We start from the raw sequence: 13,659 nt of genomic DNA, 5'->3' as shown, positions 1-13,659 counted from the left end.
GTAATAAAAGAAAGACCTGCAAAGAACTCCAAAAAGTACTTCATTGGCTGTAAAGTGCTTTGAGGCGTCCGGTGGTCGTGAAAGGCGCTATATAAATCCAAGACTTTCTTTTCTCTTTCTTTTTATATAGCGCCTTTCATGATCACCGGGCGTCCCGAAGCGCTTTACATCCAATGACATACTTTTTAAGGGGTAGTCACTGTTGTAATGTAGGAAACGCGGCAACCAATTTGCGCACAGCAAGCTCCCAAAAAACAGCAATAATGACCAGATAATCTGCTTTTTGTTATGTTGATTAAGGAATAAACATTGGCCCCAGGACACCGAGGATAGCTCCCCTGCTCGTCTTTGAAATAGTGGCATGGAATTTTTAACGTCCACTTGAGAGCAAACGGGACCTCGGTTTAACGTGTCATCCGAAAGACGGCACCTCCAACAGTGTCTATATAGAATGGTTAGGAAGGACCTCTCCCTTGGCAGAGGGGTCAACAACCAGGAGACATAGATTTCAAGTAATTGGTAAAAGGTTTAGAGGAGATATGAGGGGACATTTCGTCACCCAGAGGATGGTGGGGGGTCTGGAACTCATTGCCTGAAAGGATGGTAGAGGCAGACACCCTCACCACATTTAAGGGGTGCTTGGAAGTGCTGTAACCTGCAGGGCCACAGACCAAGAGCTAGAAAGTGGGATTAGGCTGGATAACTGTTTGTCGGCCAGCACGGACACGATGCAGAACGTCTCATTGCCAGAGCTTTCACACAAGCACCAAGACGTAGCTTGGTTGGCGGTGAGGAGGGCCCTACCCGTCAGATCCTTCATGCACAGCCGGGGTTTCAGAGACACGGCACTCTGCCCTCGAGTTGGCTGTGGTGCGGACGAGAGAGTCATCCATCTCCTTTGGGATTTCTGGAGATGCAGTGGTTGCTGTCGAGGTTCATCCTGAGCAGCTCCGTAACACAGGACTCTGTGCTCTACGGGCTGTTCCCAGGGACACACACCGAGACAGACATCACCTGCTGCTGGAGGGCCATCAACTCGGTGAAAGACGCTCTTTGGTCTTGCCGAAACTTGCTGGTCTTCCAGAGCAAGGAGAAGTCCACGTCTGCGTGCTGCAGACTGGCACAATCCAAGATCCAGGAATACGTGCTGAGGGACGCACTGAAAATTGGTGCAGTCGCCGCAAAGGCACGATGGGGAAGGGCCACAGTTTAAAGCCCTTCTGCCACGATAAACCCAGGGGCTGGTATCAGTATAAAACTCCCCTCGGGCTGCAATGGTAAACCTTTTGTATACATAGAGCACCGTGATCTGAAAAAACCTATGTAGTACCATGTATAATGCAAGTTCTGTTTAGTAATGCATGTTGCAAAGAAATGTAACTGTACCCTCACCCATTCCGTGTACCGTATAGTGCCATTAGTAAATTAATATGATGACTGTATTACAATGTATCCTGGATTGTACTGAAATGTACCTCGAAATGTAAAGCAAGCAAATGAATTGAACGGAACTGCCGTCAGTATCCAAATGTATTGTATGGGATTGCTGACCACATCCAAGTGTACTGAACTGTCTTCCAATGTATTATGCAACTTTTTTATATGAATAAAGTATATTTTGAAATTTTAAAAAAAGCACGGACACGATGGACCAAAATGACCTCCTTCCGTGCCATAAGTTTGTTGGATTCTATGAGTGTCATCATCATCATAGGCAGTCCCTCGAAACGAGGATGACTTGCTTCCACGCTGAAGAGTTCACAGGTGTGTCAATGAAGGACCTAATATTCCGGATCGCGAATTACATCCTGAAGGGTGGAAGATGCCTGTGCGTGTATTTTTTTAACATGCCGTTGCACCTTAGCCACCACACGGGCTTGACAGAGCTAGGCCTTGGTCCAGTGGCAAGGGTTAACCAGGATGACTGGAGACCTGCTCTGCTGCACGGACCTAGTGCGCACACATATCGCACAGTGTGGGCTAGGCCCGTGCTGCCCCTGGGCCCTTGCCACTTCTGGGCCCCGATCTCTCGCCTCTCCTGGGCCCCGGTCACGTCCCTCTACGAACTCTTGCCACTCCTTCACCCTGATCTTGCTGTGAGTGTAGCACTCACTCAGCACTGCATCCGAGATTTATGTACTCAAGTCTCTGGAGTAGGGCTTGAACCCACAACCTTCTGACTACGAGGCGCGAGAGCTACAGCTGACACCTAACAGGGATGTAGCTACAAAGGACTGCCTCCCTGCGCCTATCTTGTGCAACAAAGGGCACTTGATCCGACTCCCAATTTTGAGGGCCCAGAATGGCGGTGATTCCTGGCAGGTTGGGCAATGGAATGGAGCAACGTCAGGAGATTCACTGGGGGAACCAGGAATCTGATCTTCTGAGCAACAGAATCCCGTGTGTTTGGTGGACACTGGGGCAAATTAACACCCCTCCCCCACTCCACCGCTTGATTTTTGCCCCTGCCAGGTGTCAGCCATGGCTCAGTGGGTAGCGCACTCGCCTCTCAGTCAGAAGGTTGTGGGTTCAAATCCCATCTAGGGACTTGAACGCATACATCTAGGCTGACACTCCCAGTGCGGTGCTGAGGGAGTGCTGCACTGTCGGTGGGGCCAGCTTTCGGATGAAACATTAAACCGAGGCCCCGTCTGCTCGCTCAGGTGGATGTAAAAGATCCTGTAAAGTCCTGTCCCCTCAGTACAGATTCACACGAGGCATGTAGTGAAGTCAAGTTCACTCTGGACCTGCACCTTAATTTCACAGCTCTGGAATGCTGCACTTGCCTGAGACCTGTCCTTATATACCTGTCTCTTGCAAGTGCACCCCTGGTGATAAGGTATGCTGGTGGTTACAGGTCATATCTTATTACAGTCATGTATAGAATGTTAGGATACAGTTATATATAATAATGTAAGATACATGACATCACCCTTCCCCAAGGTCTTATTGTCTTTATAGGTTCAGTTTCTCAGGTGGTCTACGCTCTCGCGTGGAGCGTCTGAGTTGTGGTTCAGTTGTTTGCCTTGGTGTCTGTTTTACTTTGGGTGTGGTTGCTGGTATCTCGCCTGGGCTGTCTGTTTCGATTGGTGTGATTGTTATTGACTCGCCTGGCCTGTCTGTTGGGATTGCCCTTTCCTCAGGTTGTTCCCTCTGTCTGTCCACCAGGTGTGGTGTGAGTTCCACATTGTAGTCTGCCTCTGGTTCCGCAGTGTTGTTGGTAAATCTGCTTTTGACTTGGTCTACATGCCTCCAGCAGGTTTTGTCATTGTCCATTTGTACTACCAGTAGACTGTTTCCTTCCTTGTCCGTTACTGTCCCTGCAAGCCATTTGGGACCCCTGCCATAGTTTAGTACAAACACTTTGTTCCCTATCTCATTCCATCTCCCCCTCGAATTTCTGTCATGGTACTCAGTCAGCTTACGGCACTTTGCCTCAACGATTTCGTGCAAGTCTGGGAGGATTAATGAGAGCCTTGTCTTTAAAGTCCTTTTCATCAACAGCTGCGCGGGGGGGATCCCAATCAATGAGTGCGGACGAGATCTGTATGCCAGCAGCAGTCGCGACATGGGACCTTGGATTTTAAGCATGCCTTGTTTAATGATTTTTACTGCCCTCTCTGCCTGGCCGTTGGAGGCCGGCTTGAACGGTGCCGTCTTGACGTGATTTATGCCGTGGTCAATTATAAAATCTTGGAATTCTGCGCTGGTGAAGCATGGACCATTGTCACTGACCAATGTGTCAGGGATTCCGTGCGTTACAAACATGGTTGCGAGACTCTCCACAGTGATGGAGGTTGTGCTCGAGTTTAAAATGGTGCATTCGATCCACTTTGAAAATGCATCTACAACTACGAGGAACATTTTGCCCATGAATGGGCCCGCATAGTCTACGTGCACCCGCGACCACGGTTTGGTAGGCCAGGGCCAGGGGCTCAGGGGAGCCTCCCTGGGGGCATTGCTGAGTTGGGCACAAATGATGCACCTTCGGAAGCAGAGCTCCAAGTCCGCGTCAATACCAGGCCACCAGATGTGGGATCTGGCTATGGCCTTCATGAGAACGATCCCCGGGTGCTCGCGGTGGAGCTCCCGGACAAATTCCTCTCTGCCTCGCAGAGGCATGACTACTCGGCTGCCCCACATCAGGCAGTCTGCTTGTAGTTATAGCTCATGTATGTGCTTGTGAAAGGGTTTTAATTCCTCGGGGCAGGCATCGCGAGCCTCTGCTCAGTCACCGGTTAGGACACATCTTTTTACTAAGGACAACGTGGGGTCGCTGGCCATCCAGGCTCTGATTTGGCGAGCCGTCATGGGCGAACCTGTGGACTCAAAGGCATTGATTGCCATGACTATCTCACAGTCCTGTTCGTCCTACCCTTCCGTGGTCGCCAGGGGTAGCCTGCTGAGCACGTCGGCACAGTTGTCTGTGCCTGGTCTGTGCCTTATGGTATAGTCGTAGGACGCCAGCATGAGTGGCCACCGTTGAATTCGCGCCGAGGCATTGCCGTTGATTGCCTTGCTCTCGGATAGCAGGGACGTGAGGGGCTTGTGGTCGGTTTCTAACGCGAACCTGGCCCTGAAAAAGTATTGGTGCATCTTTTTGACACCGTACACGCACGCGATGCCTCCTTCTCCACCATTCTGTACCCGCGCTCCGCCCGCGAAAGTGACCTGGAGGCATAAGCTATGGGTTGTAATTTGCCCACACTATTGACATGTTGCAAAACGCACCCGACCCCATACGCTGACGCATCGCATGTGAGAACTAGCTTTTTACCTGGATCAAAGAAAGTCAAAACACTGTAGGAACACAGAAGGTTGCGTGCCTTGTTGAAGGTGTGATCCTGGGCGTCCCCCCAAAACCAATCACACCCCTTCCTGAGTAGCATGTGGAGAGGCTCCAGCAGCGAGCTTAAGTTCTGCATAAAGTTCCCAAAGTAATTGAGTAGCCCGAGAAAGGCGCACAGTTCTGAGACATTCCGGGGCCTGGGTGCCAGGCGAATTGCTTCTGTTTTGGACTCTGTTGGGCGGATTCCATCAGCGGCAATCCTTCTGCCCAAAAATTCAACCTCGGGTGCAAGAAACAGGCACTTGGATTTCTTGACTCGTAGGCCTACCCGATCCAACCGCTTTAGTACTTCCTCCAAATTGCGGAGATGGGAGTCGGTGTCCCTGCCCGTGATAAGTATGTCGTCTTGAAATACAACCGCCCCCGGGATGGACTTGAGCAGACTCTCCATGTTGCGTTGGAATATGGCAGCTGCCGACCTGATGCCGAATGGGCATCGATTGTACATGAAAAGGCCTCGATGTGTGTTGATGGTGGTGAGTAGCTTAGACTCTTCAGTCAGTTCTTGCGTCATATATGCAGATGTGAGGTCTAGTTTTGAGAAAAGTTTACCTCCAGCCAATGTGGCAAATAAGTCCTCCGCTCTGGGCAGCGGGTACTGGTCCTGTAGGGAGACTCTATTTATGGTAGATTTGTAGTTCCCACAGATTCGTACGGATCCATCAGGCTTCATGACTGGGACGATGGGACTTGCCCAGTCGCTAAATTCCACAGGTGATATAATGCCTTCCCGCAGAAGCCTGTCTAGTTCGTGTTCAATCTTTTCCTTCATCACATAGGGTACAGCTCTGGCCTTGTGATGGACCGGTCTAGCATCCTGTGTCATGTAGATTTTGACTTTGGCCCCTTTGAAAGTGCTCACACCTGGCTGAAAGAGATGTTCAAATCGCTTTATAACTGTTGAGCAGGAGGTCCGTTCCTCTAATGACATGGCATGGACATCATCCCATTTCCAGTTTAGTTTTGCCAGCCAGCTTCTCCCCAGCAGTGCTGGGGGGTCTCCGGGGACAATCCACAGGGGAAGTCGGTTCACTGTCCCTTTGTGTGTGACAGAGAGCATGGCGCTGTCGAGGACTGGTACGATTTCTTTGGTATCGGTCCTTAGTTTGGTGTCGACCCTTGTGAGTTTTGGTCTGTCTCTTTTATGCAGCCACAGTTGTTCAAATTGTTGAGTGCCCTTGAGAGATTGACTTGCTCCCATATCCAGCTCCATGTTGACAGGTATCCCGTTGAGTAGGACCCTCATCATTATAGGAGGCGTCCTGTTGTAGGAGCAGCGGCCATTGATCGTGTTGACCCGCTGTACATCGGTGTCCCGGGTACTGGCCCCACCGTCTTCTGGTCCGCTTTCCGACCCATCCAATTCGTATACCAGCCGAGCTGCCGTTTTTTTGCACATGCAGGCCAAATGCCCTGTATATTCACAGTTCCTGCAAACAGCCTGCTGAAATCGACAACCCCTTGACGAGTGCCCACCCCCACACCTCCAGCACAGACTGCGTCTGGCTGATCTCTCTTGAGCTTCTCTCAGTTTGTAGTTGATTGCTCGCATTGTGGGTTGATGAGGTGTGAACGGCCGTTCCTGTGACCCTTGATGGCTTCTGGCGTCACTGCCTGCTGTTGAGAGCCTGTTCTCCCAGTTTTGTCTGTGTATGGGGGTAGCAGCTTGTTTAGTGCTGTGAACTTCTTGTTCCGATATTTCGTTAGTTGTCATACCTGCATTGTAAATCAACCTCATTTCTTCTTCCCCTACCAAGAATGTCTGTGCATCCAGTGCTGCTGCCTCTAAGGTCAGGTTCTTGGTCTCTATGAGCTTTCGGAATATGCCTGCGTGGCCTATTCCTTCAATGAAAAAGTCTCTCAGCATTTCTCTCCTCAGTTCATCGGAGAACTCACATAAACTAGCCAACCTCTGAAGTTCCGTCACAAAGTCGGGTATGCTCTGGCCCACACAGCGTCTGTAGTTGTAGAACCTGTGTCTGGCCATGTGTAGGCTGCTCGCCTGCTTCAGGTGGTCTCTTACCAGTGTGCTCAATTCTTCAAATGACTTGCTTGCTGGTTTCTCGGGTGCCAGCAGATCCTTCATTAAAGCTTATGTTTTCGAGCCACAGCTGGTCAAGAGATGGGCTTTTCTCTTGTCTGCCTTATCGTCGCCTAACTAGTCTTTGCTTACAAAGCTTTGCTGGAGCCTTTCTATAAAGTCCTCCCAATTGTCTCCAGCATTGTACTTGTCATCTGATCCATTGTTCGCCATTCTGTGGATTCTGTAATCCTGTAACCCGTCGCCACTGTAAAGTCCTGTCCCCTCAGTACAGATTCACACGAGGCATGTAGTGAAGTCAAGGTCACTCTGGACCTGCACCTTTATTTCACAGCTCTGGAATGCTGCACTTGCCTGAGACCTGTCCTTATATACCTGTCTCTTGCAAGTGCACCCCTGGTGGTAAGGTATGCTGGTGGTTACAGGTCATATCTTATTACAGTCATGTATAGCATGTTAGGATACAGTTATATATAATAATGTAAGATACATGACAGATCCCACAGCCACTATTTCGAAGAAGCACAGGGGAGTTATCCCCGGTGTCCTGGGCCAATATTTATCCGTCAATCAACATCACTACAGACAGATTATCTGGTCATTATCACATCACTGCTTATGAGAACTTGCTGTGTGCAAACTGGCTGCTGCGTTTCCTACTTTACAACAGTGACTACACTTGAAAAAGAAGTACTTAATTGGCTGTAAAGCATTTTGGAGGCCATGAAGGGCGATATATAAATGCAAGTATTTCTTTTTTCATTTCATTGTCATTGTGTGGCGGCAAGCATGGTTCTAGAATTTCTTTACCCTGGATCGTTCCTACCTAGCTCTAGGGGGCTGGTTTGAGCTCTATCTGCTGAAGTCTGGGAGCAGACCATTGTTTCAGGCCACAGGATGTGAATAGCCTGTAAACCCAAGGTCATCCTAAACTCTACTGCCCGTGTCCTAACTCGCACCAAGTCCCGCTCACCCATCACCCCTGTGCTCGCTGAGCGACATTGGCTCCCGCTGTGACAACGCCTCGATTTCAAAATTCTCAGCCTAGTGCTCAAATCCCTCCATGGCCTCGCCCCTCCCTATCTCTGTAATCTCCTCCAGCCCCACAACCCTCCGAGATGTCTGCGCTCCTCTAATTCTGCCCTCTTGAGCATCCCTGATTATAATCGCTCAACCATCGGTGGCCGTGCCTTCAGCTGCCTTGGCCCCAAGCTCTGGAACTCCCTCCCTAAAACCTCACCGCCTCCCTACCTCTCTCTCCTCCTTTAAGTCGCTCCTTAAAACCTACCTCTTTGACCGAGCTTTTGGTCACCTGTCCTAATACCTCCTTATACGGCTGTGTCAAATGTTGTCTGATAGCGCTCCTGTGAAGCGCCCCTGGACGTTTTACGATGTTAAAGGCGCTATATAAATGCAAGTTGTCGTGGTTGTCGCCCAGACGAGAAAATGGAAAAAATTACGCACTAAACAGCCCCATAAAAACCATTACAGGAAAATCGATTAATCACAGTGCGTACACTTGGTCAATTAAGAACTCAGGAGCAGACAGGTAATAAATAAACAATATCACTGATCTGCCTTGTTCAAGCTCTGGTTAACAGGTGCAAGAAGTCAGCAGGTACTGTGACTCATCAATTTAACAAGGGAGTCACATGCACTCGATTATACACCACAAATTTGGGCTTAACTTTCAGACAAAATATCCTTAGTTCCACAGCACTGCCCGTCTCCTCAAAGCCCCCTCGAGATAAGTGTCAAGGAAGCATTAACGTTGGGTTGCTAACCCTCCAGGTTTGCTCTGGAGTCGTCACGAATTCAACATTCATCAGCCGTGGCTCAGTGGGTCACACTCTCGCCTCTGAGTCAGTAGGTTGTGGCAGCAAGTCCCACTCCAGGGACTTGAGCACAGAAAAATCTCGGCCGACACTCCCAGTGCAGGGCTGAGGGAGCGCTGCACTGTCGGAGGTGCCGTCTTTCGGATCAGACGTTAAATCGAGGCCCCGTCTGCCCTCTCAGGTGGATGTAAAAAGATCCCTCGGCACTATTTCGAAGAAGAGCAGGGGAGTTATCCCCGGTGTCCTGGGGCCAATATTTATCCCTCAATCAACATCACAAAAAAAAAACAGTTTATCTGGTCATGATCACATTGCTGTCTGTGGGAGCTTGCTGTGTGCAGATTGGCTGCTGTGTTTCCCACATTACAACAGTAACTACACTTCAAAACTACTTCATTGGCTGTAAAGTGCGTTGAGGCGTCTGGTGGACGTGAAAGGCGCTATATAAATGCAAGTCTTTCTTTCCTGGACACTGCCGTGAGCAACTCGGGAGAGAAATAACAGGAGGCATGAAAAAAAAAAACAATGGTATGTTTGTTAATTCTAAACAAATATTGGAGATGGGAAGCAAGGCTGATAGGCAAAGGACCATCCAATCAGCTAATGTTTGCACGGGAAGGCGAACACCTCGAGGATGGACGGGTCGAGCGACCAATGGCGGGAGTGTGGGGGCAGGGCGGTTGGAGGCCCTGGTTTGTTTACGCTGCGTGTTATGATCTGGGACGTGCTTCCTGAAAGGGTGGTGGAAGCAGATTCAATAGTAACTTTCAGAAGGGACTTGGATAAATACTTGAAAATTAAAAATTTGCAGGGCTATGAGGAAAGAGCAGGGGAGTGGGACTAATTGGATATCCCTTTCAAAGAGCTGGCACAGGCACAATGGGCCGAATGGCCTCTTGCCGTGCTGTACAGTTCTATGAAAGCTGTTGTATTATTATAAAAGTTCAACTGGTTCACTAATATCCTTCAGGGAAGGGAAGCTGCCTGCTCTACCTGGTACGGCCTAGATGTGACTGGGTGGTGGACTCCCAATGCTCTCTCTAGAGTGGCCCTAGCAAGCCATCCAATTGGAAGACACCTGCTATAGAAAGAAGGCCAGAGCAACCAGGGATGTGTGAGAAAAACGGCATTGCCAGCATCACCCATATCCCAAGAACAAAATAACCAGCCTTCCGATGTTCATTAACTGATCGGCACCCCATCCACCACCTTCAACATTCACTCCCTCCACCACCTTCAACAGTCACTCCCTCCACCACCGGCGCCCCCTGGCTGCAGTGTGCACCATCTACAAGATGCACTGCAGCAACTCGCCAAGGCTTCTTCGGCAGCACCTCCCAAACCCGCGACCTCTACCCCCTAGAAGGACGAGGGCAGCAGGCGCATGGGAACACCACCACCTCCACGTTCCCCTCCAAGTCACACACCATCCCGACTTGGAAATATATCGGCCGTTCCTTCATCGTCGCTGGGTCAAAATCCTGAAACTCCCTCCCTAACAGCACTGTGGGAGCACCTTCACCACACGGGACTGCAGCGGTTCAAGAAGGCAGCTCACCACCACCTTCTCAAGGGGCAATTAGGGATGGGATATAAATGCCGGCTTTTCCAGCGACTCCCACATCCCAGAAACAATTGAGAAAAACTAACATCATTTGGGTGGGGTAGGAGAAACCACCTGGTTCCCATGATGCCATGCCCCAGCAAGCGGCAACATCTACAGGGATGCAAGTGAGAATGAGAACATGGAGATTTTCGTTTTAATATCAGCCCTCTGCTCTGCACAGACATATAGCACTAGAGGGAAAACAGCAGACATGTCGGACAAGTATGGTAATTGGCACAAAAACAGCAGAAATGAGTCAGTAAAGATCGTACAATACAATAGTGATACACATCAGACCTGGCAAGGTAATGTAAGTAAAACAAAAAGCCCCATGTGTTCATGAACAACATTCTTTGTTCAGTGTCCAGGGGCAGTTTTTATTGCCTGGAACTCTGACATTGCTGAGTTAGACAGATGTTCTTGACTCATATTTTGAGAAGCAATTCTCGTTTATGTTTGTGAGGCCTCGGTGCCCAAGTACAATTTGAGCTTCCTACCAATCTCTGAGCCACCTTAATTAAAGATCTCCCTCAGTGCCAGGTCCAAACTTGAAGAATGGCCAGAGGTTGCCCAGTCATGGTTCTCTCCTTCTCACACACTCCCTCTCTCACTCTCCTTCTCCCCCTTTCTCATGCTCCCTCTCACACTCTGCCTCTCTCCCTCCCACACTACCCCTCACACAGTCTCCCTCTCACATTCTGCCTCTCTCCCTCCCACACTACTCTCTCACACTCTCCCTCTCACACTCTCCCTCTCTCCCTCCCACACTACCCCTCACACACTCTCCCTCTCACATTCTGCCTCTCTCCCTCCCACACTACTCTCTCACACTCTCCCTCTCACATTCTCCCTCTCACACTCTCCCTCTCGCCTTCTTCCCCACTCTCATGCTCCCTTTCACATTCTGCCTCTCTCCCTCCCACACTACCCCTCTCACACTCTCCCTTTCTCCCTCCCCCTCTCTCACTATCACACGCTCCTTCTCTCCCTCTCTCATGCTCCCTCTCACACTCTCCCTCTCTCCCTCCCACACTACTCCTCTCACACTCTCCCTCTCACACCCCCCCTCTCACACTCTCCCTCTCTCCCTCCCACACTACTCCTCTCACACTCTCCCTCTCACACTCTCCCTCTCACACTCCCCCTCTCACACTCTCCCTCTCTCCCTCCCACAATACTCCTCTCACACTCTCCCTCTCACACTCCCCCTCTCACACTCCCCCTCTCACACTCCCCCTCTCACACTCCCACACTACCTCTCTCACACTCTCCCTCACACTCTCCCTCTCACACTCCCCCACTCTCCCTCTCACACTCTCCCTCACTTACACACTCTTTCGCAAACACTCTCCCTCTCGCACTCTCCCTCGCGCGCACACTCTCTTGCACACTCTCTCATCCACACTTTCTCATGCACACTTTCTGGTGAGATACATTAAAATTGGTTAACTTAAATAAGCGAGACTTAACAAGTCTGTAACATCAACACTAGTGTGTCCAAAATGATTTATTTCCAAACCAGGCTCCTGAATCTGTTCAATCACCAATATTTCCCCCTTCCCATCTGAGGGTGTTGATTCCTTGCTCCAAGTGACCATTATTTATTGGTGAGCCTTGACATTGAATGTGGTTCGGTCGGTCTATAATGGGGATATTTTACCCCACCGCAACCTGATACACGCACAAAGCTGAGAATCCTGGATAATGATCAGGAGGACCCTGGCTGGTTCTCCCCTCCCGAATCCAGGGTCAATCATAGCAGCCCTACTGCTGTCCAGTCCTAGATCAGCTCATTCAGTATGGACTGGGGACTGCATCTGGAACCTTGCCGGTCTATTGGGCTCCTCCCTTGCAACTCAGCAAGGTCGTGGGTGGCTTGACCCATCCACCTCCACGGAGGTGTGTGGGGGACCTGACCCATCCACCTCCATGGCACGAACCTGGTATTGCAGTACTTCCAGGAACGGTGCAGTGGCTCTAGGCCTTTTGGCTAAGAGCATTGGCGCAGAGTGATCCTTGACAGGTGCAGGGTGACCTCTGGCGTTTGTGATTTGACAAAGAATTGGAAAGATTGGCAACGAATAAATTAAAAAAAAAATGTAAAAAAAAACTCAGCAAGGTCCCACAAACAGCAATGTGAATTACTGGCGGCACTCTGACAGTGCAATGCTCCCTCAGCTGAAAGAAATATGTCCCAACATGCTTTACAAGCAAAAAACATTTCAAAGTGTAATCACTGTTGTAATGTAGGGAAAGTTGCCAACCAAACTGCGCACAGCAAACTCCCACAAATGGCACTATGACAATGATCTGATAATCTGTTTTTGTTATGTTGATTGAGGGATAAACATTGGCCAGGACACCGGGACTAACTCCCCTGCTCTTCTTCAAAATAGTGTTGTGAGATCTTTTACGTCCACCTGAGAGGATTTAACGGCTCATCGAAAGACGACTCCTCCAACAGTGCAGCGCTCCCTCAGCACTGCACTGGGAGTGTTAGCCTAGACTCTTGTGCTCAAGGAGTGAGACTTGAACCCACAACCTTCTGACTCAACGGTGAGAGTGCTACCCACTGAGCCACGACAGAGTACAGCCACCACTATAGAAAGTCCCTGGGCAGTCAACTGGTTGGATGCGGATTAAACAGGTCAGGCGGTCTGTGAGCTGGAGTTAGTATATTTGAAGTTCTTTTGAGCCTTAATAAATCTGTTCTGTAATCATTCAATCTTGGTTTTTAACAAACCTTAAAGTTAATACGGGAACTAAATGTCACAGAAAATCTCCAGCTCAATACTTACTTCTGAAAGCTCTGACAAAGTTGGTCCCCAGGTACACCAGATTCTGCAGTCCAGGATTGAATTGTTCCACGATATTCTGCAATCAAACACAAAACAGTTATACAGCCAACACCGCAAACATCCAGTTACAACAACAAGTACATTTTGGATCTCGGTCACTCGGATTAATCCGCTACTTTATTCAATTCAAGAGCAGAAATCAGGATTAATTATACGATAGCAGACGTTGGAAATTATTGTGCTGTTCCTGGCCTATCTGGAATGACTGTCAGAATTTGCGTATATGGATGCTTTGCGATTATATCGTGCCATTTACTTTTGGGAGAGCAGTAGTTGTTATGTCTGACACAGACTCAATGGGCCGAATGGTCTTCTGAGCTGGACTGTTCTACGCTTCTATGTAGGCAGCGCTGAGACAGCGTTAAAATGAAACCTTCCCAATCAATAATGGGCGGGAGAAAAAAGACAGAATTCCAGATTTGAAAACTGTAATGTACCTGTGAGTATGCTCACAGGTTTGTAGAGCTGTC

At 49.4% G+C, this 13,659-nt stretch overlaps 1 protein-coding gene across 1 annotated transcript in view; it reads right to left on the bottom strand.

The window, feature by feature from the left end:
- LOC139230278 (BAR/IMD domain-containing adapter protein 2-like 2) overlaps positions 1–13,659 on the bottom strand; it is an 80,778-nt gene that overhangs the window by 47,874 nt on the left and 19,245 nt on the right. The window contains exon 2 of the mRNA XM_070862106.1: positions 13,130–13,205. Within this exon, the coding sequence (XP_070718207.1) occupies positions 13,130–13,205 (76 nt within the window). The remainder of the gene's footprint in view (positions 1–13,129; positions 13,206–13,659) is intronic.

Source organism: Pristiophorus japonicus, chromosome 19 (genome assembly GCF_044704955.1).
Source record: "Pristiophorus japonicus isolate sPriJap1 chromosome 19, sPriJap1.hap1, whole genome shotgun sequence".
Lineage (NCBI taxonomy): Eukaryota > Metazoa > Chordata > Chondrichthyes > Pristiophoridae > Pristiophorus > Pristiophorus japonicus.
This window is presented reverse-complemented; position numbering and strand designations above follow the sequence as displayed.